Here is a 26349-nt window from a genome sequence, read left to right as displayed (position 1 = left end):
AATAAAGGCCTTCTAAAGGGCAATTTATGCGATTTTGTAATTAAAATATCAATATTTAAAGCTTTACAAACAACTATCTTCCGGTAATGATGACTGACGCACATTCACAAAAGAATGCGCTTCCAGCGTATAATGTAGTGTAGTGACAAATGCGAAAGTGCAGAGAGCAAAACTAAACAGCAGTCAGACCCCACCAGCTAAAACCAGCTGACCCCTCAGCTTGACCAGGCTGGGAGGACCACCTTAAACCAGTTACTTTCATCCTAAACCGGCTAAGATCAGCCAACAAGATTAACCAAGCTGGCCGGTCAGCTGGTCTTACAGCCTGACCAGATTTGATGTGTTCAAAAGCCCTCCAAAAACCAGTCTGCTACACCAACAGGATAGGCTGGTTTAAGCTGGTCTTTTCATTAGGAAAGCATTTTAGAAAACATAAATGTATAATTTTTAAAAAGTAGAGCGGTTATAGTCAATTAAATGACTCAACCTTCATTGTTAGCTTTATTAAAATGAATACATTTTATAAAGGTTTTAACTAACATTATTGATTTATGCATATGTAAACAAGAGAGATGTAAACAAGGAGAGTTCATGAACAATCATGGTTAGTGTATGACATTCTTTTATTTTTTTCTTCCTGCAAAATAGCAAATAGAAAAATAGACACTTACATGTGCATTAAGATAATGAATAGAAAATTGTATGTATGTATTCATGCAAATAAACATATTATATAAGAGCAGCTTAGATGAAAAACCTTTTAAGTGCGTCTGAATAAAAACAGCCCAAAACACATTTTATATATACTTTTTTTCAGATTGAAAATCATATAGAGCAATACTGTTTGCAAAAGCACTTATAAGTGATTATAATGGTGATATAAGTGTTTCATAGTTTTTTATGAGTGTAAGAGACTATGCACCTATATATGCATATAGCTGCTTCTTCAGATATTTCATCCATTTAGGAATTTTTTTGAGGAACCTTAGTGATAACCTACAGAGGAGAAGAAAATGAATGAGTACATGAACACGGGACACCTTATGCTACATTTAAAAAAAAAAAGACTTTTCTTGATATTGTGTTTAAAATACGCTATTATAATAGCAATTCAATTATGGCGGATATCAGTGCCCAATAGATAGAAGCCATAGGTCAGATGATGGCAACCTTTTTAACAGGATACATGCTATCATGCATATAAAACATAAACATTAATAAACTCATCATCAATGTGAACTTCTTCTTATAATATTTATATACTTTATTTGAAAAAACTTTGGTGGGATAACAGGAAAAGTGCCATGAACTATTCCCTATAAGCAATACTGACTTTCGTTTGTAAAAGGTTTGGCTGCCCTGTTTTGGGAAAACCTTACCGTTTTGACCTCTGTGTAGTTGTCCAGTACATACTGTCCCAGCTCACGACCAATTCCTGAAGCCTTATAGCCTCCGAAGGGAGCCTGAGTCGCGAACACGTTGTAGCAGTTAACCCTAACGCAACAAAACACATGTAAACAAAGTATTTCTCACTAGGGCTTTTATATTGCTCATAAATTATTACACGCTTACCACACAGTGCCAGCACGCAGACCGCTGGAGACATAGTTGGCCTTGTCAATGTCTTTGGTGAAAACAGCTGCTGCAAGGCCATATTTACTGTCATTGGCTCTCTCGATAACTTCCTCTAAAGACTTGAACTTCAAAATCTGCATCACTGGACCAAAAATCTAACAGCAGAGGAAGAGATTGCATATAATCATCAGTCAGTCATCAGGTCCTGCAAGGGTTTATATTCCCAACAAACAGCTTATTATTGTGCGAATTATATGGCAACTCAGCACGTAAATGATAAACGCAAGGACATAAAATATTAATTTGTGTTGACATCAAGACAAACAAGACCTCCTCGCGGGCAATTGTCATGTTATCCTGAACGTCACCAAAGATAGTCGGCTGGATGAAGTAACCGCGGTCGGCTGCCGCGCCACCACCGCACATCAGCTTGGCTCCCTCGCGTTTTCCGCTGCCGATGTAACCCAGAATCTTCTGGAACTGTTTGTCATCCACCTTATGGGTAGAAAAACAATCAATCAACATTTAGACATTTGCTACATTTAACTTAAAATTCATGCATACTGCAACCCATTGTTTAACTTCTATCCCGTAAATTTTTTCTACAGATGCGTACCTGGGGTCCGTGCTCGGTTTTCAAGTCAAAGGGATCTCCCACAACCCTCTTCTTGGCTTTCTCTACGCTCCTCTCCATAAACTCATCGTAGATGCTCTCCTGCACAAACGTACGAGAGCCTGCGCAACAACACTGTCCCTGGTTGAAGAAGAGGGCAAGATGGGACTGCTCAACCGCGTTCTCCACTGCAAAAACAAATATACATATCTCACCTTTTTATACTTTCATATCTTTTCAAGGATGTGGATAAAAGAGCAAGCTTACTATTAGCATCTGATAAAATGATGTTAGGGCTCTTTCCGCCCAGCTCCAATGTCACTTTCTTGAGATTACTGTTGGCAGATGCTTGCTGGATAAGCTGACCGACCTATAATATAAAAATAAGAGAGCTCTTCAATACAAACATAAAGTCGATACTAAACTGAATTGATCCACAGTACTACTAATACTATATCAAGTACCAATAAAGGAAAGTTTCTTACATCAGTGGAGCCGGTAAATGCCACTTTGTCAACGTCCATGTGAGATGAGATGGCTGCCCCTGCCGTAGGACCCATTCCTGGGACGATATTAACAACACCAGCAGGGAATCCCACCTTAAACAACATCAACGTCATTGAAAACAGTCGGACAATGTGGAATTACAGGGTTATTAACACCCAACTAGAGCTGCATAACGATTAATCGCGACTAATCGTTAACAAAATAAAAGTTTTTGTTGTTATATAATGTGTGTACTGTGTATAATATATTTTCTTAAAATTATACATGCATGTGTGTGTGTGTATATATATATATATATAATTATTATATACAGTACACACACACGATGTAAACAAAAACGTTTATTTGGCAAACGATTAGTCGCGATTAATCGTTACGCAGCCCTACACTCGAAACCTATACATGCTGAAAAACAATTTAAGATGGCCTATTTAATGCAAATGTAACTACAGTAGTCACCTCTTGGATAAGATTGGCGACATAAAGGGCAGTGAGAGGCGTCTGCTCCGCCACCTTCATCACAACCGTGTTCCCTGTAGCCAGGGCAGGGCCGAGCTTCCACGCCTGCATCAACAATGGGAAGTTCCACTGCCGGACAATGGGAAAAAGATGACTGGATTACTAATTTAATTAACTAAAACGCACATGTTAATGATGGATTAAACAAACAAACACTTAGAAGCAAAAAGCGATGCAGAGTCCAGGTTGTATGATGTAATTTCATGTTTTCCTTTGCCTTTCTATTCGTGCATATAAAAGATCCAAAGTCGCAAAGAATAAAATATGAAACCCAAAGAAATTCTTCATAAACAGCTATCTATGTAACTGTGTGGGAAGATTTGTGCTTTGGGATATTAAAATATGGTTAGGGGGTTATGGTTAACATTTCCAGCACACGTTTGAGGTATTTGGCCAGTCACAACACACTGGATAGCTGGCCAATCAGAGCACACCGTGCTTTTCATAACCATGAGCTTTGTAAAAATCAATGCATCTCAGAAAGGTGGGACATAAAGGAGTAATAATAATGTATGGTATGTGGAAAATGATGTTAAACCATTTATACACATTGCATTACACCACACACAAAAAATAATGCTCTTTTAAGCAATGCATGTGACCACTTTAAGACAACAATGCAATTGTTAAATATAATGCCAGGCAATAAAAAACTAACAATGCAATAGCAGAAGAACATTTGCATTACAAATCACAATACAGAGCACAAACACAAAAATACAGCGCAGGTCTTTGTTATAAAATAACATTTAAGATAGAATCAAAAGTTTGTTTAATCATTTTAATCATTACAAATTATGAACAACTTGGTGGCTCTTTTACCAAACATCTCAGATGCAATGTGCAAAGGACTTTGTGCTTAACAGTTGTCGATGCTTTGCAGGGAACTTTTAGGGCAAAAAATACATTAGCATTTAAAAAATGACAAACAAAATGGGAACATAAGACTTCCAGGATCTAAATGAACTCCACAGCACAAACTTACAGGAATAATTTGGCCACACACTCCAACGGGTTCATGTCTTGTGTAACAAAAGTAATCCCCATCAACTGGAATGGTCATCCCATGCCATTTGTCTGCCCAGCCGGCAAAATACCTATAAACATAAACAAAGTAGTGCTGCCTCACGATTAGTCGCGACCAATCGTTTGCAGAACAAAAGTTCCTGTCTACATAATATATGTGGGTGCATTGTGTATAATAATTATGTATAAATACACATACACACATGCATGTACATAATTAAGAAACATTTGCATGTGTATATACATGTTTATATTTATATATAATCTATATTATATATAAATATAAATGTTTATTATATAAATATATTTTTTTCTTAAAATTATACATTTATGTGTTTGTATTTATATAAACATAATTATTATACACAGTACCCACACATTTACCATGTAAACAAAAACTTCTATTCTGCAAACGACCAGTCGCGACTAATCGTGAGGCAGCACTAAAACAAAGATAATACACAATTCAAATTGAAAAACCAAATAAATGCAGCTCAAATGTAATGAGAATTTATGTTACCCTTAAGGGCTGAACTTAAAATTTAATAATTAAAGGTTTAGTTCTTGTTTATGATAAAAATATACATTTCTAGTACAAATGTGATTACACTGCAAAAAATGATTTTCAAGAAAAATTCTTAGTATTTTTGTCTTGCCCTCAGCAAAAATATCCAAAAACTCCCAAACCATGATGCTTTTTCCCGATGAGCAAAACGACCCAAGAAAATAAGTCCAGTTCTCAGAACAAAAATATCAAATTTAAGTGATTTTGTGCATAAAACAAATGTGAAAAAGTTTTTTCACAAAATCACTGACATTTTACATTTTTGGGTTAAAAACTAGACTTATCTTCTTGGGTCGTCCTGCTCACCAAGAAAAAGCATCCCAGTTCAAGAATTTTTTGAAACTTCCACTGAAAGCAACACAAAAATACCAAGAATTTTTTTTCCCGAAAATCACTCTTGAAGTGCAAATGCTAATTAAAAAAAAAATTAACATTTTGGAATTTCAATTAACATTTTCCCGCCATTTTTCACCTGAGGCATTTCACCACCATGGGGACATCAACACAGTAGGAGATTGCGTATGGTTTCCCATTGTCAAGAGTCTCTAGCTCCTATTTTAATTAAATACAAACAATGAACAATATACGAACAAAGATGATATAAAACATATAACATAAAGCTGTTAATATTGATGTTAAACTCATACACTTAACAATGAAAAAGCTACACAGAATTTTCTGAAAAAAAAACCCATCCGAATATAATTTTTTCAGATTGAATATTCAACTAGTTGTGCACACCCCCAGATTTGTCTGTGCGCCAAGAGTTGAAAAATTTTATATTTCGGGAACAACGCTTAGCTCGTCAATGTCACTTTTTACTCAGCCATCCAATCACAGCAAAGGATGGGTGACACAAATACCACACCAACCAACTAGTGCGTCGTACAATAACTTATAAACAAGTATTATAGCAACCAAAGCGCTCAGCTGAAGAATTCGGTGTGTTGTTTCAGCCGCGTTTAAATGCTTTGGTGGACACAGTGGCTAAGTTACTGTGTACTAGGGTTGGGGATCGAGTTTCGATTCTAATTCTGGAATCTGATCTATAAGAAAGGAGTCGGATCCTTGATATAAAATAAAAATTTCAATTCTGGAAGGTGCGTTCACTTAATTTTACGTCATCTGCCAAGACCACCAAATAAATATTTTTGATCTATAAAGGCTTGATTGTTGTTGCTTCCCACCTCTTTAGAATCAAAACCAAGAATCGTTAGGAATTGGAATCAATAAGCGGAATCAAATTTGGAATCAATAACGGTGTACTAAAGGCCAAGGTATAGTAATTTTTTTACATGTACGCAAGGGTCCTTGTACAGTGACACAATTTTCACCATCAGAAGAGTGCTCGCATACTGTACACGCACCGCCGGATTTAAAAAAAAATACGTACATTGTATGCGAATACACACGTCTACAGGAGAATGTAGTATGTAGCTCAGGTGATGCGTTGCATTTTTTTTTTCACAGACTACTTCAGCCTTCAAATGTAAATTTGTTTAAATGTAATAATGCAAATAAGAGGCACAACTTTTTTTAACTGCTTTTATTGTGACCATAGTTGGGTTATTATACAACTGTAAACTTTTAATTATATATTTTTAAGCTTTAATTGTATTTTTGCTTAACAGCACAAAAAAAAACATAATTTTTTATTAATATATAAAATGCAATGAGCTGTTTTTAAAACAAGTCTTTAACAATTTACAGGACAAAAGTGACTCACCGCTAAATAAGCCGAATCTCTCTCAATGCAGTCGGCCAATCGGTTCAGGAGATGTCCACGCTGAGATGCATCCATGCGTCGCCACGGAGACCCGAGCTTAAAGGCATTTTTAGCAGCCTCAACAGCTTTGTCCACATCCGCCTAGAAAAATGAAAGGCCACGTGACATTGTTTTTTGATCAGATGAATAAAATGCTCAAAGACAGACCCCTACCTTATCGCCCTCTGCGACATGACAGATGACTTCACCAGTCGCAGGATTAATGGTGGGGAAAGTTTTCTTGCTTACTGCATCGTGCCATTCATTGTTAATGAAAATCTGAACGAAAAAAACACGAAAAACATCAACTTTATACCTGAGCTTAATGTGATTTTAACATCCACTGGCAATTGAAATGGAAAAATGTTGAAACAGCTTGTTTTGTTCATTTTCTTGCATTAACTCATTCACTGCCAGCCTTTTTGAGAAAAGTTGCCCACCTGCATTTTTGTGACTTTAACAAACTTTTCACAAAATTCCTTGCAGGAAAAATCATTTTCTATAAATATATATACATGCAAATTATATCAAATTAAAGAACACACCCTCTGCGTTTCATTATATATTTACTTTTTCTACTTAATTTAACCACTGAAATATGGATATTTCTCTTCAAAAATACAACATTTTGAGCAAAAAGCTTAAAAAAATTGCGTTTTTGTAAAGGAATTTATGTTAGAGATCAGACTCAGAATGACTATCAAACATAAAGGCAGTTAAAATAAATCATTAACTCCTTTTAACTTCCGTTTTTGATAAATTCGATTTGGCCATCTGGTGGATAAAAGCGGTATTACACTTTCACTTTGAAATTCGTCCAAAAAGGCATATTTATTAGTTAAATATGAACTCATAAATGACGAGATAAAGTTAAGTAGTTACATTTTGGGTGAAACACTCAGTTCGTCAATAGCCATATTTCCATCACCATGTTATGTGCATTTGAAGTATCACATCAAAAACGAGTGATGGAAACACCAAATTTCAAATAAAATCTTTTAATTCTCAAAATGTTTTTACACTCGCATAAGGTGGTTTTTGATGCGAAAAAGAGTAAATGCAAATGAGAGATGGAAACGCATTCGCCGAATAAATTCTGACTTAGCGAACACTGGACTGACTGTCTAGCTGTTTTTACGAACGTTGTCTTTACCATATATGGGGCTCAACGTCGTCTTAATGACCTTGCTGCTAGTGCCTGCATTAAAAATGCTAAATTAATAGCTATTAATAAGTAATAAATAATCGTGACTAGATGCAGTCCTGTCTCTATTTTCCAAGCATGCCTTGTTTTGTTTAATGTTGATTACTACACCGTTTGCAGTTGCACAATAGGCTTTATGCCCAGCTGCACTACTTCCTGAACTTCAGCCAGCTCCTTGTTTCCTGTCTGCCATTATTGGACAAACTGATTAATCCAGGTGTGTCTGACCTCAGTAGTCACAACAACAATAATCAGACACACCTGGATCAATCAGCCCGTCCAACAATGGCAGACAGCAAACAAGGAGCTGGCTGAAGTTCAGGAAGTAGTGCAGCTAGGCATAAAGCCTATTATTAGGCAAGTTTTTGAAGATTACTTTTGGTATTGTACAACTACAGTGCTCTTGGTCAATTCAAATAACAAACCCTCAAACCTGAACATTAAAAGGAATAAGTAGTAAAAGTGAAGTTTTGGCTTTCTTAAGAGCATATTATATGTACACCATTATTAGGCAACTATTAATGTGCAGAATTATTATGCAACTCCGTGTATATTGGTCACTGAGTTTTTTTTTTCAGAGATGTTTATTTGTAAATGTAGAGTTTATTATTCTCACTTTAACAAGTGAAAATAATTGTTTACTTGTGTAAGATGGAAACATCTTTGTTTTTCATTTAGTTGCATAATAATTCTGCACACTAATAGTTGCCTAATAATGGTGTACATAGAAATACTCTCCCAAGAAAGACAAAACCTCACATAGTACTTAAATCTTCAGGTTTGAGGGTTTGTTAACATTTTGAATTGACCAAGAGCACTAGTTTGGCATTTGTTTGTCTTTTCTTTTTTCTAAGAGTTTAAGATTTTCTTTTTTGAAAAAAATTGCTGCACAATTGGATGGAAGCCCAGGCTGCGTTCAGCCCTGACAAAACGTTGCACAATGTTTATTAAACAGAAATGGTGATGTGTTGCACGCCCTGTTGTGATGACGCAAGAGTTGCAACTACGGTAGCTGAGAGGCCATTCTTTGTGTTCTTTTTTAAATATTTCTGAAGCCTGATGAAATCGTTTAATACGTGAAATGTGTGTTTAATACTGTAAAAGACCCTCAATGTTACAGTCACTGATCTTGCCGTCCAGAATAAAAGACAACATTCCAACTTGTATCCATTGAGCGAGCCGTCTCTTTACTACCAGGTGGTTTTATACATCTTTCCACTGATTGGGCCGACATTTCTGACACACCCACCAAACAAGAGAAAACGCTTCTAAAACCTGTTATACGCCGTTGCACACCGTTTCCAGGAAACATGTCGTTCAACCCGGAAACCGTAGCAAAACGTTGCGCACCGGTGTGAGATTGAACGTGCCCCCAGCTAATGTCACTTTTCATTCAGCCATCCGATCAGAGTGGAGAAGGGGCGGGACAAATACCGCAACAACCAACCGGCCCATCGCACAATAACCAGTAAACAAAACAGAAGCATCACTGCAACTGAAGCTGAAAAAAATAAAAGCCGATATCCACAACTGGAATCCGACTGGTGTTTCAGCCGTGTTTAAACGTTTTGGTGTACATGCCCCCTAAAAGTAGTTCATAGTTTTAATTAGAAGTCATAGAAATAGAAACACTGGTCTACAAGGAGAAAGACTCGAAATGAAAGTAGCTACATTTTACCAGAATTTTGTCAGAAATAAAGGAAAACTAAGTCCTGAGTGTTTATTGGCTACAGTTTCTAATATACAGGGGGCATGCACATACACCAAAGCATTTAAACGTGTCTGAAAATGGCAGGCAGGCGCCGACTGTATGCGCTTGCCAGGTTTTTTCAGCTGAGCGCTTTGGTTGCTCTGATTCTTCTGCTCTGTTTATCAGTCACTGAACAATGCGCCGGTTGGTGGTTGTGACATTTGTCCCGCCCCTCCTCCACTGTGATTGGACGGCTGAGTGAGAAGTGACATTAACGAGCTGAGCGTTTCACCAAAAGTTGAAAACTCTCTGCGCTTAGCGCTGACAAAACTCGTCAGCTGCTGCCGTTTTTAAAGGATCAGTCAATTTTCTTAAAAAAAAAAAAAAAATCCAAATAATTTACTCACCATAACGTCATCCAAAATGTTGATGTCTTTCTTTGTTCAGTCAAGAAGAAATTATGTTTTTTGAGTAAAACATTGGATTTTTCTCATTTAAATGGACTTTAATGGACCCCAACATTTAACTCAACACTTAACAGTGTTTTTCAACGGAGTTTCAAAGGACTATAAAAGATCCCAAACGAGGCATAAGGGTCTTATCTAGTCTTATCTTTGAAGATATGTTATCATTAAAATCAATACTTTAGGAGAAAATGCATGGAATTTGAACCTAACAATTACGCTATAGTTCAAGTTCCTGCTTGTAAAGATGACATCTTGGCTACTCGCACGTGATCTCCATACTACACTCAGGAAAAAGAAATGTCATCTCACTTTCAATAATAGTTTATTTTTCCAGCAAGCTTAACTTTATTTGTTTTAACATAACATATTTAATAACTAGAAACAAACTAGACACGACAGGGTTAAATACTGCAGTGCATCTTCACCTCATGGACTGAACCCGATATTCCAGTTCTTGTTGTCACCCAACTCCTCCATCAATGCATTTGTGTTCCTAAACATTTCTGGGGAAATGTCCCTAAAAACATCCACTGGTCTGCCATTGCTAGGATGGTCCGCTGTTTTATGACAATGCTGTTACCAGTGTCTTAAAGTAGGGAACCCTTGGTATTATTAATTTGTTTTTTTTTCTTGTTTAAGTTTAAAAAGTTCTCTTTAATGCTTAAAGTTATTGTAACTGTAAATTTAGTTGCTCTATAAACTGTAGTTTACTTAAAAAAAAAAAAAAACTGCAAGGACCATTCCTCAGGTATAAGTACATTCATTATGATTGTTTCATTGAACAAGCATGAAAACAGTGTATAAACCAATAAAGTTTTGCAACATGTGGATTTTACAAAAATGTTTATGATATTTGCAGGTGAAGGCCTCGGGCACAGTGTTGCAACCATAGACAGTAAAAGAAAGAGTGCAACGCCATGTAAACGTCAGGTATACGTCACGTGACTCGTTCTCTGTCTCGTAAATTTTTGTCGTAATAATATTAATAATAATATATTAAATGAACTTGGGACATACATCTAAGCAATAATTCGCTCAGTATTTACATGCGCATCTTGCTAACTAGTGAAGTTAAAAATCATAAAACAAAATCTGAACATTTGTGCAGTACCTTGTTGTAGTGGACGTCTGGTTGGGTGTTGGGTGCAGGAATCGTTAAATTTCTGCACGCGGAGACGCGATACACTTGCGGGAAAGTTCGCCGAAATACCGTGGGAAGCATTTTAATGCAGGTCGCTGGCTTTAATCGGACTTAGAACGGAAACGCTATGTAAATACTCTCGTCTGTGAGGTTGCCAGATCCTTGAACAAATCCGTACAAACATTGCTATAAAACTATGATTGTAACGTGTATACGTATGCATGCAATTTTTTCTACATTTGACTTTGGTCATCAGATTTACATTAGGATTGTGATGATCGCGCTGTTTTACTAGAAAACACGCGGTTATTCAAATAACTGATATCTTTAAAATAAACGGAATTGGCAACAAGCGTGGGGCTCGGTTCATCCAGAGCCATAGAAGGATATTTTTTATATTTTATATATATTTTATGGCTCTGGGTTCATCCGCCTGACGCCCCCAACTGTTGCGCATTTTATATATTTTTTTAAAGAAGGCTATTTTATTAAATCTTCATTTTGAAAATGTAATTAAATAAATTTATAAAATGTATTCAAAGAAAATATTTATTTAAAAGATGCGCCATAGCAATAGCTTATGATTTCTGATTCAGTAATTTTGCTTAGTTTTCTGTCTACAAAAGTTTGCAATTTTTCCTAGTAGTTTGCATTTTAATAAATCTTCTACACCACCTAGATTATATTTGGGAAAATATTCCACCTATATACAATTTTAAATAGTTTCCAATGTTTTTGGAATTTTGTACACCGTTCATCCCAAAACTTCTAATCTCAAAATAGACGACTTTGTTCCTTATAATAATGTTAATGTTACGTCAAATGGGAATTTTTAAATATTTACCAAAATGATTTAAATAGTATATTGGCCTTTGCTCAAACGGAAGGCTGCATCCTCCGCAGGTCGCATATGCGGGCTGCATACGTCACCAAGCCTGGTTTATTTCGGTTAACTGAGCATTACATTTGCAAGTAATAAGCATATTACAACAATTTACGATTAATTTAGTATAAAAGTAAACTTTATAATTGTTAATATTCTAAAATAATTCAATATTTATGATGTATGCAGCCTGCAAATGCGACCTCCGAAGGTTGCAGCCCTCCGTTTGAGAAACGCCCAGTTTCTAATCACGTGACATACCGAGGCGCAGTCCAGTCACATGATTTGAGTGTAGCCAACATGGCGTCACATTTGTCTTATGGCAGAGTAAACCTAAATATTTTAAGGGAGGCTGCACGAAAGGAGCTGCGTGAGTTTTTAGATAAATGCTCCGGGAGTAAGGTAAAGATCTTTGTGTTAGCAAACATGAAAACCGTCATCTTAACTTTACATTGGCCTTCTATTGCTGTCACTGTAAACATCTTCTGTATATTGAATTAACTCAAATTATATTGCAGAGTAGTGGATGTGAAACTGTACATTCAGTGTAATAAAGAGCTTATTACTGCAGTTGTTGTTTAGTACCATTACTTAGTTGACATTTCATTTATACTAATTTACTTTTGAGGTGGTCATCCTTCTTGTTCTTTAACCTATTTATGTATTTATTTAAGGCAATTGTTTGGGACGAGTATCTTACTGGACCCTTCGGCTTGATTGCTCAGTATTCTCTTTTAAAGGTGAGACATGGCTTCCAAATTTTAGCTACTGGAAAAATACACTGACATTTTTGCCTTATTTTAAAGGGGACATATCATGAAAATCAGACTTTTTCCATGTTTAAGTGCTATAATTGGGTCCCCAGTGCTTCTTTTAACCTAGAAAATGTGAAAAAGATCAACCCAGAATGAAAAGTTTTGGTAAACCATTCTATGCAAGCATGTAAAAAAAGCGAATTGAAATTTGTCTCCCTTTGTGATGTCAGAAGGGGATCTTGTTATAATAATACCGCCCCATAATCTGCACTATCCAACCACAGCACACCTACAAAGTGGCAATTTTAACAAATTATCTATAGATGGTTTCATTGGACGCACGTGCGGTCACGCGATTGCGCGTCTGGTCAGAACTTTACTTCCATTTTTTGTGTTTGTTTATGGTCTGACTAGTTGCTAAACTGAACTCTTAAACAAATACCTCGTCGGAAATAACTAACGTTTTGGTTTCCTAGGTAATCTACGTGTTGTTTATTTTGCGTGTGTTATATAAATAAACTACTTTAAAAGGACTTTGTTGTTATTTATTCTTAAGTTACGTAATGACCAGGGAAGCCGCTTGTTTATGTTGCTACTGCTGAAACCGTCTATATGGTATTTTGAGCTAAAACTTCACATACGTACTCTGGGGACCCCAAAGATTTATTTGACATCTTAAAAATGTATCCATCTTATTGCCATTACCCATCTAATCGGTTAAATATCTGTTTCCTATTCATTAATTCATTCATCTCTATGTCATTTTGATAAGGAACATGAAGTGGAGAAAATGTTTACCCTCAAAGGCGGCCACATACCATCAGCTGCCGTCAAGAATATTGTGTTTTTTGTTCGACCAAGGTTGGAACTGATGGACATCATTGCAGAAAATGTTGCGAGGTTTGTGTTGAATGTTCAAAAGTATTTAAAGAAATCATGATTTATTTGTAACAAACCTGTATAAATTTCTCTGTTCTGCTGAACATAAAAGAAGATGTTTGTATTCCAACAGGAAGCAAGGGCACCATTGACTTCCATAGAAGAAAAACAAAATACAATGGAAGTAAATGGTGCCCCAAAATGATTTAGTTACAAACATTGCTCTTCATTTTTGTTCAGCAGAAGAAATAATGCATAAACATTTGTCTTATAATTGAGAATTAAAATAAGATTTTGTGCAGGATATGAAATGTATTTTTCATTATTTGTGCGCTTTTGCTTTTATTAAAAATAAGCCTATACTGTAATGTAATGTGCTGCAGTTCACCATTATTGTTTGGAGTAACAAATAAGATTACATAAAATTTTATGATTTAAACAGTGAGGATAAATTACATCCACCACGAGATTTCCACATCTTGTTTGTGCCTCGCCGGAGTCTTCTTTGTGAACAGAGATTGAAAGAGAAGGGGGTACTTAACTCATTTACAAACATCGATGAGTACATCCTTGACCTCATCCCGTATGACGGAGATCTTCTTTCCATGGAGTCCGAGAATTCCTTTAGAGTAAGAGCATGCATTTAAATTAAGCAGTTTGCATATGCAACTTAAAAGATGTCACCAAGAAATATCAGTATCCTGTAATAAGACCAAACGATTGTATGATTGTATTGACATTCACTTATGAATATTTCTGTGTTTTTAAAGGAGTGTTATATAGAGAATGATCAGACGAGCCTGTATCACACTGCCAAGGGTCTCATGACCTTGCAAGCGCTTTATGGGACGATACCCCAGATTTTTGGCAAAGGAGAATGTGCAAGGGTAAGAAAAGCAGTTTGGTCATTGCACACATGCATATGTGCTGCACATCCATGGTATGCAGACTTGAATTTTGGTCTGTGTCTTTTTTTAGCACGTGGCCAACATGATGTTGCGGATGAAGAGAGAGTGTGCTGGAAGCCCCACACAGATCCTGCCCGTGTTTGATACACTTCTGCTATTGGATCGTAACGTGGACCTGCTGACGCCGCTGGCCACACAGCTGACTTACGAAGGTCTCATCGATGAGATCTATGGCATCACCAATGGTAAATTATTTAAAAGGGCAAAATTATTTTGAACATAGCAAATAAAACAGGTTTTTTAATCCTCTGTTGCTTTGACAGGTTATGTGAAGCTGCCACCTGAGAAGTTTGCGCAGAAAAAACAGGAAGAAAGTAGCAAAGATCTGCCTACCGAACCCAAAAAACTGCAACTCAATTCGGCCGAGGAGTTGTACGCTGAAATACGGGACAAGAACTTCAACGCTGTCGGTGCAGCTCTCAGCAAGAAAGCCAAGATCATATCAGCAGCGTTTGAGGTTTGTGTTGGATCTTAAAGAGATAGACGGGTGGGAGGAACTGGAAGCTGGCCATTAAAGTAAAATAGGCAGCAACACAAACAAACCCAAATTGAGAAGCCGAGGCGTACGGTTTGGGACAATAAAAGAAATAAGACAGATGAATATGAATTGTTTGAACTAAAGCCCCAATAAGCAGAAATGTCCTTTTATTATTGTAGGAACGACACAATGCAAAAACTGTCGGAGAGATCAAACGGTTTGTTTCCCAGTTACCTCACATGCAGGCCGCCCGCAGCTCACTGGCCAATCACACGTCTATCGCTGAACTCATTAAAGATATAACAAGTAAGTCTGAGGCCGTTCACCTTACATTCATATTAAAATAGATATATATTCCTGTTTCTTTTGTTTAATTTGACTCAACTTGAGGTTTGTGGCAGGCTGATTATCATATACAATAATTTTGTCCATCAGTTTTATTTTTTTTTGAATAATTAAAAATAAATATACATTTTTGTAAAATATGATATGTATTTTTATAGCATCAATAGTGTGTATAACAGATGTTTCCTGTGTTTCAGCTTCAGAAGTTTTCTTTGACAGTCTTACAGTTGAACAGGAGTTCATGACTGGTGTGGACACAGACAAGGTTTTTGGTCCGTTTACGAAAATAAATGTTTTTATTGTATAAATTTGAATGATTAAAAAGATGTTATAAGTAAGCAATGACGTGCGAACGGCTGCGCTGTATTGCAGAATAAGTCACGGCAGAAGGTCATTGTTAGGCATGACGTGAAGCAAAATCAATGCAACCTCTTTAGCCGTGACATATCCACGATACAGCCTTGAGTACCTTACTGTTTTATAAAACGGTTACCACACAATACAAATATTAAGCAAAAAGCTAAAAAAAAATCAATGTAACTTTTATTTACCTGAACTTTTATTTAAATAAGGAATAATTGACGACGGGCCGTGGGATTGTAGGAAAGTGATGCACGCCCAATGTGGTAATGCGGCACAACGCGAAGTGAGATTATTTTCGACTAATTCAAAGGATCGGAGTCAATTATTCCGCTTATACCACGGTTACCAAAAACGTTAGTGATGCTCCGATCAATGCCGATCTCCACTAAAAATACGTGGCCGATCACTATTCTGTATCGGACAGCCGATTTATTCACAGCTATTTCATGTACTACGGCTTTTATTCAGTAAGTCCTTATCGATCTAAAATCATTGTTGGTGTGAGTCGTTTATAACATGCATTTAAAAAAGCAACACTCGTCAAACATAATTATTATACATATTCTTTATTATCATGAAAATACCTGAAAAGGTTTGAAGAACAGCAATATAAATATATCCTGACATTTCCTGGAGCTGCGTGTCATCATAGCTGCCTGTGTATTGTTCTTCGTCTACAGCGCATTTTGCGTTTCTGCACGAGAGCGCCCCCTGGCTTTTGGATGTATTGGCATTTCACCGTAATTCATTGAGAAGCATAGCAAGCATTATCGGCCGATCGATCGGAGCATCCCTAAAAAACGTTGCTATTTTTTTGTCATTTTACAGGTTAGGTGTGCGGTTTACCGAAAAATAATCAACACCCATGGAACATGAATTATAGATTATACAACAGGCCTGTTGAATGCTTTATTCTGATTGGTTGAGAAATGTTCCACGGGCATACATAATAATTTTTTTAAGAACCGCACACCTGACCTGTCAAATGTCTTAAAATAACCACAAGAGTAACCGTGGTATAAGTTGACTTTTTGTGGAATAATTGACTTTTAAATTATTTGAAAATAATGCAGACCGCCACTTCGTGCATTACCACCTCGAGTGTGCATTATTTTCGAATAATTCAATGGCCCGTGGTCAATTATTCCTATCATATTATATTCTCTGGACACAGAAGATTAGTTTAGTTCTTTAAATGTTGATCTTATTTTATTTTCAGGTCAGCACATATATAGAAGACTGCATTGCACAAAAAGACCCAATTATAAAAATCCTGCGACTGGTTTGCATGCAGTCTGTCTGCAACAGTGGACTCAAACAGAAACTCCTGGACTACTATAAGAAAGAAATCCTGCAGGTAGGACAGAAAATATACGTGTTGTTTGAACCTAATGTAGCACCAAAAACAACTTAAAGGAATAGTCTACTCATTTTCAATATTAAAATATGTTATTACCTTAACTAAGAATTGTTGATACATCCCTCTATCATCTGTGTGCGTGCACGTAAGCGCTGGAGCGCGCTGCGACGCTTCGATAGCATTTAGCTTAGCCCCATTCATTCAATGGTACCATTTAGAGATAAAGTTAGAAGTGACCAAACACATCAACGTTTTTCCTATTTAAGACGAGTAGTTATACGAGCAAGTTTGGTGGTACAAAATAAAACGTAGCGCTTTTCTAAGCGGATTTAAAAGAGGAACTATATTTTATGGCGTAATAGCACTTTTGGGAGTGCTTCGACTCGCCTGAAAAGTCCGCTCCCCTTCTCACTCTCATAATTGGAGAGGGAGGGTGTTACTGCGCCGAGTCGAAGTACTCCCAAAAGTGCTATTACGCCATAAAATATAGTTCCTCTTTTAAATCCGCTTAGAAAAGCGCTACGTTTTATTTTGTACCACCAAACTTGCTCGTATAACTACTCGTCTTAAATAGGAAAAACGTTGATGTGTTTGGTCACTTCTAACTTTATCTCTAAATGGTACCATTGAATGAATGGGGCTAAGCTAAATGCTATCGAAGCGTCGCAGCACGCTCCAGCGCTTACGTGCACGCACACAGATGATAGAGGAATGTATCAACAGTTCTTAGTTAAGGTAATAACATATTTTAATATTGAAAATGAGTAGACTATTCCTTTAATGATCAGTTTACTTAAACACTCTCCTTCATAACATCGTTGACATAAATGCAACCTCTAGTGGTGAAAATCTACTATTGTGCCTTTAAGTGATTACACTTTTCTTTTAGATAAGCGATTTATTGACTTGTATTTACATACAAAAATGTGATTTTCACCCACCAAACTAACGTTCTTCCACTACGTTTGTGTTTTGGTGTAGACATACGGATACGAGCACATTCTGACCCTCAACAACCTGGAAAAGGTCGGGTTACTCAAACTTCAGAGCACCATGAGAAATAACTATCCAACAATCAGAAAGACACTGAAACTCTGGATGGAGGATACCAATGAACAGGTCTGTACAAAATTATACTTTCATAATGTAGTAAATTTAAAGTTTCAGGTACAGGTACAATGTCCAAGTGTTACATATGTCCTCCTCAAATCTACAATAAACTTTTGTCTATTTTCGGCGCACGTTACTCATGTTTTTCATTTGCTCATTTTAGAACCCGAATGACATCTCGTATGTGTACAGCGGTTACGCTCCTCTGAGTGTTCGTCTTACTCAGCTGCTGGCACGACCGGGCTGGAGGAGCATAGAGGAGGTGCTCAAGATGTTACCTGGTCCTCACTTTGAGGAAAGACAGCAACTTCCCACAGGCCTTCACAAGAAACGTAAGCGATGTGCATTGACCCGTGCTGGCAAAATTTTCAAAAATTATTTATATTTTGAGACTCTCTATTAAAAAAAAACCTTCAAAACGATGTATGATTTGTTGGAATCTGACTACACGTGTTTAAAGTTAATAGAGTCAGTAAGCAAATATTGAGAAAAATGCAAAATTACTGCATTCATATCTTAAAATCAGCAGTAAAATGAATAGATTTAACACACACAAAGTCAAAAACAATACTATAGGAAAATATATGTTCCACTTTTTTCTTTCTTTTATTGTTTGATTGACATTGAGACAGATAGCTTCTACTGTAATGCAAGGATCTAATATAATCTTACACATCAGATTTTTCCTCAACAGTTAACCAAACATTCACTTAAGACAAAACAGATTATTTTTGTCTCAAAATGGATATTTTTTAAACTGTAATTCTGTGTATATATTGGGGTCACACGCGTGTGCATGCTTCAGATCTGTCAGTCAGCATGAGGAAGATCGTTTTTGAGTCTTGTCGCTCTTAATAACTCTTTTAACATCAATCAGGTCCTGAACTTTATCTCTTTTAATAATTATTTTAACACTGAGCAAATCCTGCACTTTATTTTGTATTTTCTGCATGTTTTAAAACCCAAACCAAAATGTCAGACACGCGTGTGGATGGAGACGCATCTTTGTATTACATTCAGGCATTTAAGATGATACACCTCTTAAAAAAATTTCAAATTAAGATCATTTTAGATGTTCAATGAATATATGCGGTAGAGCAGTGGTTTTCAAACTGTGGGCCGCGTGATGGTGCCAGGGGGGCCCCAGTTTTATGACATTTTATGAAATACATTAATTTATCATGAATTCTGTGTAATTAAACCTTAAAAAATAAGGCTACTAACCAAAAGCACTACTTTTTTGTATAATTTAATGTTTTTTTTTATTAAAATGTTAAGTTTTAGAACAGTTTTTGTCACAAATTTTCTTTGGGGGGCCGCGAAGGAATGCACCATACACAAGGGGGCCGCACCCTGAAAAAGTTTGGGAACCACTGCGGTAGAGCATTGGTAACGCTAGACGAGGTCTTAATGTACTTATTTTATGAAAACCTCAATTTCGACCAAAATCAACATTTATACTTTATTTTGCCTATAGCTTAAAATTACACTGTGCGCATTCCCACTCTTTTTGCCATAATGGGTCACATATGTATTGACCCAACCAGTGCTCCCAGTGTGAAATCAAGTGATAACCCCCTTAGTCAACAACTGGTTACGCCCTATTAGCAGCAGTTACTGCAGCCAAACACTTCCTGTAGTTATTTTTGACTTCTAAAGACATGCACACATCCATAAATGTCCAGTTTGCACGCAAATCCAGTTATTTTAATGGCCCATTAAAGCAGAACCAGTATCTGGAGTCACATTGGTGCACATTTAAAGTCTTCAGTTTGCATTTCTCTACATTGCAGATCATGTTTTTAGATTTGGTGATCGAACATACTCTGTGTTTGCAGGTCAACCGGGCGAAAACAGAACGACGCTCGTCTTCTTCCTGGGCGGTGTGACGTACGCCGAAATCGCAGCTCTGAGGTTCTTGTCTCAGATGGAGGACAGTGGGAATGAATACATTATAGCCACCACTAAACTCATCAATGGTACCAGTTGGATAAAATCTCTGATGGATCATCCCGATGAAGAGTTATTTTAATATTGCTTTGTAAAGCTGGAGGACATAAGTTCTGTCCCAACATCATTTTACACTCATGAACCAAAACTTTAATGTTGTGTATACATGTATATAAGCTAAAGTGATATTGCTGCATTTTCCTGTGTATAAATTGTTTGAACAAGTTACTCTCTGTTACTAATTTATCTCAATAAACTAACGCCTGATAGATAAACAGCACCCTGAGCGATTTATCTAATGGATAGTGAATTGTTTTTGGTTGCTCTTTTAAAGGAACAGTATGTAAGAAATTTATAACAATAAATCATAAAATGGCCCTGATATGTCACTAGACATTAAGAAATCATTTTCATTTCAAATACTTATATCACTGACAACAGTGGTCTGGCAAGGATATTGTCATTTGAAAAGTGGAGTTGCAGCCCTCAACTGATGTTTATGTTGTCATGTTGTGTATTGGCAACCAGTTATGTGATTGCAGTACCAGTTTTAGCCACAAGTTTTGTTATTGCAATACCAGTTTTGGCCACAATCCTACATACTGTTCCTTTAACTAAAATTTTGCTTCATCAGGAAGGGTTTTTGTTTAAGTTCCCCTGTAGTTCATAATTGTATCACTTAAAACTCATCTTTGAGCATCATAATAGCATATGTAAAAGTTTTTTTCTTGCGACAGTTGAAAAGCTTGTATATAACTTTACACCCTTGACTTATTTAGTATACACGGATAAATGAATATGCAAATTAGTCCCCACCTCTGCTCAATTGCACAGCACTAACCATAGATATAAATATGCAAATTAGTCCACACCTCCACTCTTTCCCACCACCTTGGGCCATAGATATATATGTAAATAGATGCTGTATTCTGCCGTATCAGACACATAAGTCTTGTTTACCAAGGGTTATCGGACAAAAACTTTGCCTGTAAGATAGAGACGATTTCAGTTTAGTCTGTTCACCAAGCATATTACAGTGGAAGTGCACGATAAAGGGCTGCAGAATAAATCATCAACAAAAAAAGCTTTGAATGTATCGATTGTTGTTTATACTCTGAAACAGTAAAGCAAAGGCACATAAAAATAATCTACTTTCCACTCAAAATAGATTTAAACAAGATAATTTAATATCAAATTCATAACTCATCAACTGTACAGGATCATTTGAAATCCACAAAGGACGAAATGTCATGTTGTGATGATCATAAGTAGAGTTTGATGAGTTCATCGCTGACAGCGGATGGTGTCAGCACACCGAGATCAGTGAAGAGTAATGTAATGAGTGACGGAGGTGTGTAGTCAATCATTGGATGTTCCTGGTTCAGATCTTTCCCTTTCTTCAGGATATCTGCTTTATACTGCAAGAAAAAAAAAACTAAAGGTAAATATTTCACAGTTTATTTCACAAACGAAGAAGAAACAACAACTTGTTGTGTATGTTTTAAAAAGACGAGCAATGATGGAAGTAAATAAACAGTGAACTTTGTTGCAGTTTGAGTTAAATCACTCTTCAACTTGGCTCATCTTTGTTTTCACCGTCGCAAAAGGGAAATACCTATGATGCAGTTTTTTTTACCTGCGGAAGGGGTTCTAGTGGATCCATCACAGTGCTCGCGGTCCGCGTGGAACTGACACGCTGTTTGAATTTTTGCAAATAACCTACGGCGTAGAGCTTACGCACGACTATAAATCGGGCTTTATTAACGTGGCTATAATTCTGGATGCTTGAACATGTTCATGAATTTTTTTTGTATAAGTATGCAGTGTCATAGGTACATCTTTGACGTTTATACCAAACCAAACCATTTGAAAATTGGTAGAAAATTAAGGAAGTTATGGTCATTTAAAAGCACCATTAAAACACAATGCTACGAGTGAGCGAGCTGCCTGTCGTAAGATGGCCGCCAGATGCCGACGTTCCACTCAATTGGCCAGCAGGGCAGGCGAGACATCTAGCCTTTATACATATCTATGGATATATTCCTTTTTTGAATGATCCCCCCCCCCAAAAAAAAAAAAAACTTCACCCAATTGTCTTTTTGCGATAATTGTGTGTATTTCCATTGCCTGTTTTTTTAATTTGCGCAGTTGGAAGGGTAATGGAAATGCAGCTACTGTTACACTGTAATTATATATTTATGTACCAAGTAATAATGATAAACAACATGTACTTATTATGTACTATAGGGTTTGGTTAAGGGTTAGTTGCGTGAGATTAAGCCTAATTTACCTTTTTATATATTTATTTTAGTTTTGATTAACATAAAGATCGTACATTTTTTTGTTTACCATATAATCAATGCAAACTTCATGATGCCAACTCCTCCCCTATAAAACTCCTTAAATTGGTGTTCAATGAACTGAAAATAAAATAAAATTTAAAAAACATGCAGGTGACAAACGTACCTTAAATCTATCGGGTACATCTTCCTGGTTAAGGGGGAAGAGTCGCACAAACTTAAAACTTTCTGCCACCACGTAAAATGGTTTGTTGTGGGCTTTGGAGCAAACTGCCATCTGATAGGTGCCAATCTAAAAGATATGAAATACTATGTTTAAACATAACATTAATACAACTTCAAACAGCAAAAGAAAAAGCATGTTTCTTTATCTGACCTTGTTAATGATACCTCCAGACTCCACAACACCTTCAGCCCCAACAATCACCAGATCAACCTTCTCCATGATGTAGCTGAAATCAAAAAGTTGTAGCAAATCTTTATTAGGTACATCCATTTAAATGCTTGTTAACACAAATTGTTAATCAGCCAATCACATGGCAGCAACTCAATGCATTTAGGTATGCAGACGAGATGAAGACGACTTGCTGAAGTTCAAACCGAGCATCAGAATGGAGATTTAAGTGATTTAAACGTGGCATAGTTGACGTGCCAGACTGAGTATTTCATTGGGATTTTCACACACAACCATCTCTAAATTTACCAATGTGCATCACTTACCCAACCGAAGCATCCAGTACAATTGTGACGGGTATATTGAGACTGCGCAGTTTTTCAGCCATACGTTTACTTAAGGGGAAGAGGGATAAACAAACACAAGATTATAGCAGAAAAATGTATACTATAGATTCAGTACAACAGCGACAACTTACCCTGCTGAATCCGGCTGCGATTCGGTAACATAAACCGTGAAGCGTTTGTTATCTGCGGCTGCGTTTTCCAGGACCTTTAACACGACTCTAGATGATGAATGCGTCAAGATCTTCTGCAAATGGAAAACAGACACACAAGAACGTTCATGAGGAGAACGTCTCATCCTGTAAAAGACTTGTTTTGGGTTCATCTTTAACATACTTACAGCACCATCTTTAATAAATGTGTGGCAAAGTTTAGCCACTTTGCCCCTGGAGAGAGAGATTTTCTTCAGGAACAGTTCTCCTCTTTCTATCATCACCTTCTTACACTGCGAGAGATCCTGGGAAACATATAGGGACAATTCACTTTCATTTATAAGTCTAACGTATCCTTCTAGAGGATATCAAATTTAGCCAATTTATTCTACTTTCTTTAGAAGAACCACGTGTGTTTTATTAGCTTTTGCTTATGATGATAAACAAATGATCAAGGGCATCCCATCATTAACCGGCATGGCAGATGCTCAACTTTTAAAGTTAAACTTTAGACACCACTGGTGATAAAACTTTGACCGATATGTATTCATACTAAACATCCGGACAGATCTATATAATTTATAAAATCTCATTTATCAGTAATAGCTCTATTAAAGGGCCCATATTATGCAAAATCTAAGTCTTTAAACATAAATGTGTGACCAAAGACATGCTGTTTTAATGCTCTTGTTGAAGTGATGTCACACAAACAAAGCTCCGCCCACAGCCATTGACTTACTGGTTAATTTTTCCCAAAAGCCTTTCTAAATTTGATCTCATTCACTAAGCATGCGTAGGCACAAATTTGTTTGTGAGATGTGCATACGGATTTTCACGAACAAATCATAATTCAACAAAAACTTTCGTATCAAAATAAAAAATAATAATAATTTCAAGAACAAATACCACACGTATAGTAATAACAGGCTATAATTATAATGTATATAATAATGCTAATATATAAAATGTACACTATTATATATTATTATATACATTATCTATATTATTATTATTATATACAGTATATTAAACATTATTATAGCCTACTTATTTTTTTCTACACAAATAAGAAGATCATGCGTCATGACAAATCTTCACGCTTTTCTTCCTCACTTTTTAAATCTCTGCTTAAGGCCTAATGTAAATGTATGTAAATGTGATGAGAAGTCCAAACGTCTTCCACTTGATCTCCTGTATATTTAATTTTAGATACAGATGCTTTGTCATATTAATAAATGTCTTGTTATCGCATCCAATACTTCTTTAATGTTACTTCAGTGGACACACTGGCTTTCTCCAGCGACAGCAAAACCCCCCAAATCAAAAATGCAAGGCAAAACTGGATATTACCGGTAATAAATACGTATAAAAAATTAATTCTATGACAAACTGCTCTAAAATTTTCTGTGGAAAGCCCTTATATGGAGCGGGTTCGGGCGTGTTTTATGCAAATTGGCAACCTCGTGCATGTGGCCGCTCATGTAAAACACTCCAAATTAACTAACGTAAGAACAAGTTTAAGAACAAATTCTTGTGCGTTCAAATGTGCGTATAAATTCACAAAACTTATGCAATTATTAGTGAATGAGATACTACTGTCTCAGATGGTATTCACAGGTATCAGATCTATTTATAACTTAGGCCAACTATTTTCACTTGAAACAGTGAAAAGTAAAACTGACGGGATGTTCCAGTGAGGTGAGACTGATGAACCGCAGGAAGAGCTCTCCACCAGAAGACACAGCAACCGATGAATCGGTCTCCTGCAGTTGGTGTATGGCCTGTGTCATGTTCTCTCTCAGGCCAAGGATAGTCTCACCTATGAAATAAAACAAGCATCAGGTCACGTCCAGTGCTTTGCAGGCTTGCATACTGTAGTAAAAGATGAGAAAACCGACTCTGATCTCTCTTTAGGAACTCCAGCAGTGAGCGGATAGCGGCCACAGCTGAAGCCACATCTGGATGTTCTCTGGTCTGTGTTCGGAAATATTCAACCAGCTCTGGATAACAAAAACACAACAGATCATATAGCGCTATCACAATACAGTTCAATTATGAAACAGAGATCAAAACTGTCGCTTTTATAATCATGTTGTGGTCCACTGCGAGTATCTTGGTATATGGACAGATAAAAATGACTTAACATCTCTTATCATTATTATATGGATATGTTAAGCAGACCTAAATCCCCACATGAAAATACAGTAATATACTATAGTAAAGTATACTTTGTTAAAGTATATTTTAGTATTCTCTAGTATTAACCTACTATAGTAAAATGATATGACTGAATAATTTACTATGGTAACTTTCAAAAGCACTGTAGTATGTAGGAATTGTACTACTCAAATATACTACAGTATTTGTCATGAGTCAGGCTGAATAACTGTTACCTGAACGAATAATGAAACATAAATCCCAAACTGCTAACAGACTGTTATAAATTAAAAAACCTGATTATTAATATTCTCGTAGTGAAAACTCACCTTTTTCCTCCATAATGCAAATCCTCGTTAAATGTGTCTTAGCTAAAGGATGTTACGATTCACCTGTAAACTCTCTTACTATCCACAAACCCGGCACATGTAGTTGCTATTGGATGTTTAGCTGACGCAATGTTTACGCTCCGTGACAGCAAATCCTTCAGGACATAGAGCCAGGAGAAATGTATTAATCTAAAATAGTATCTCTGTTAACAGGCGATTATTTATTTTAGTAATTTTCTTAGCATAAGTAGCATGAATTTACAAACACTTGTTCTGCTTTTCTGTAACGGTGTGTGGCACGTGTGAGTAGCGCATTATCGCCCCCTACAGCAAGTACAACAGGTACTACCGCGTATCGATTATCACAACTAAATGCTTCATTATCTATCATTTAGGCATGTAAATAACGTTATTTATTTTGTATATATGTTATTTATTATTACTCGATGTGTTCTGAAAAAGCTTGATAATAAAACGCGCTTTTGTTCGATCGTTTCCCAGGCCGAATCT

The 26349-nt window shown here is 36.5% G+C and overlaps 3 protein-coding genes across 3 annotated transcripts; 1 reads left to right on the top strand and 2 right to left on the bottom strand.

Annotated features, from left to right (window-relative positions):
* Positions 1 to 488: 488 nt before the first annotated feature.
* Positions 489 to 11320, bottom strand: LOC129440831 (aldehyde dehydrogenase, mitochondrial). Its single transcript, XM_055200378.2, has 13 exons — positions 11043 to 11320; positions 6745 to 6849; positions 6532 to 6672; positions 5278 to 5357; positions 4200 to 4311; positions 3155 to 3283; positions 2674 to 2787; positions 2456 to 2558; positions 2192 to 2376; positions 1906 to 2070; positions 1573 to 1730; positions 1380 to 1494; positions 489 to 996 (listed from the first exon to the last, which is right to left on the bottom strand). The coding sequence occupies exons 1-13, from the start codon at positions 11151 to 11153 to the stop codon at positions 964 to 966; spliced, it is 1551 nt and encodes a 516-aa protein (XP_055056353.1). The 5' UTR covers positions 11154 to 11320; the 3' UTR covers positions 489 to 963.
* Positions 11321 to 12201: 881 nt separating this feature from the next.
* vps33a (VPS33A core subunit of CORVET and HOPS complexes) lies at positions 12202 to 20478 on the top strand. Its single transcript, XM_055200377.2, has 13 exons — positions 12202 to 12357; positions 12630 to 12695; positions 13483 to 13610; positions 14032 to 14218; positions 14360 to 14476; positions 14568 to 14742; positions 14821 to 15014; positions 15215 to 15341; positions 15578 to 15645; positions 16963 to 17100; positions 18085 to 18222; positions 18377 to 18545; positions 20052 to 20478. The coding sequence occupies exons 1-13, from the start codon at positions 12256 to 12258 to the stop codon at positions 20243 to 20245; spliced, it is 1803 nt and encodes a 600-aa protein (XP_055056352.1). The 5' UTR covers positions 12202 to 12255; the 3' UTR covers positions 20246 to 20478.
* Positions 20479 to 21328: 850 nt separating this feature from the next.
* On the bottom strand, positions 21329 to 26238 carry eif2b1 (eukaryotic translation initiation factor 2B, subunit 1 alpha). The gene is made up of 9 exons (XM_055200375.2): positions 25840 to 26238; positions 25252 to 25353; positions 25036 to 25172; positions 23542 to 23658; positions 23336 to 23448; positions 23184 to 23252; positions 22840 to 22915; positions 22630 to 22755; positions 21329 to 21581 (listed from the first exon to the last, which is right to left on the bottom strand). The coding sequence occupies exons 1-9, from the start codon at positions 25850 to 25852 to the stop codon at positions 21426 to 21428; spliced, it is 909 nt and encodes a 302-aa protein (XP_055056350.1). The 5' UTR covers positions 25853 to 26238; the 3' UTR covers positions 21329 to 21425.
* Between the last annotated feature and the right edge of the window lie 111 nt (positions 26239 to 26349).

This window comes from Misgurnus anguillicaudatus, chromosome 22, assembly GCF_027580225.2.
Source record: "Misgurnus anguillicaudatus chromosome 22, ASM2758022v2, whole genome shotgun sequence".
Lineage (NCBI taxonomy): Eukaryota > Metazoa > Chordata > Actinopteri > Cypriniformes > Cobitidae > Misgurnus > Misgurnus anguillicaudatus.
The sequence above is the reverse complement of the archived record's forward strand: the minus strand, read 5'-3'. Positions and strand labels throughout refer to the sequence as shown.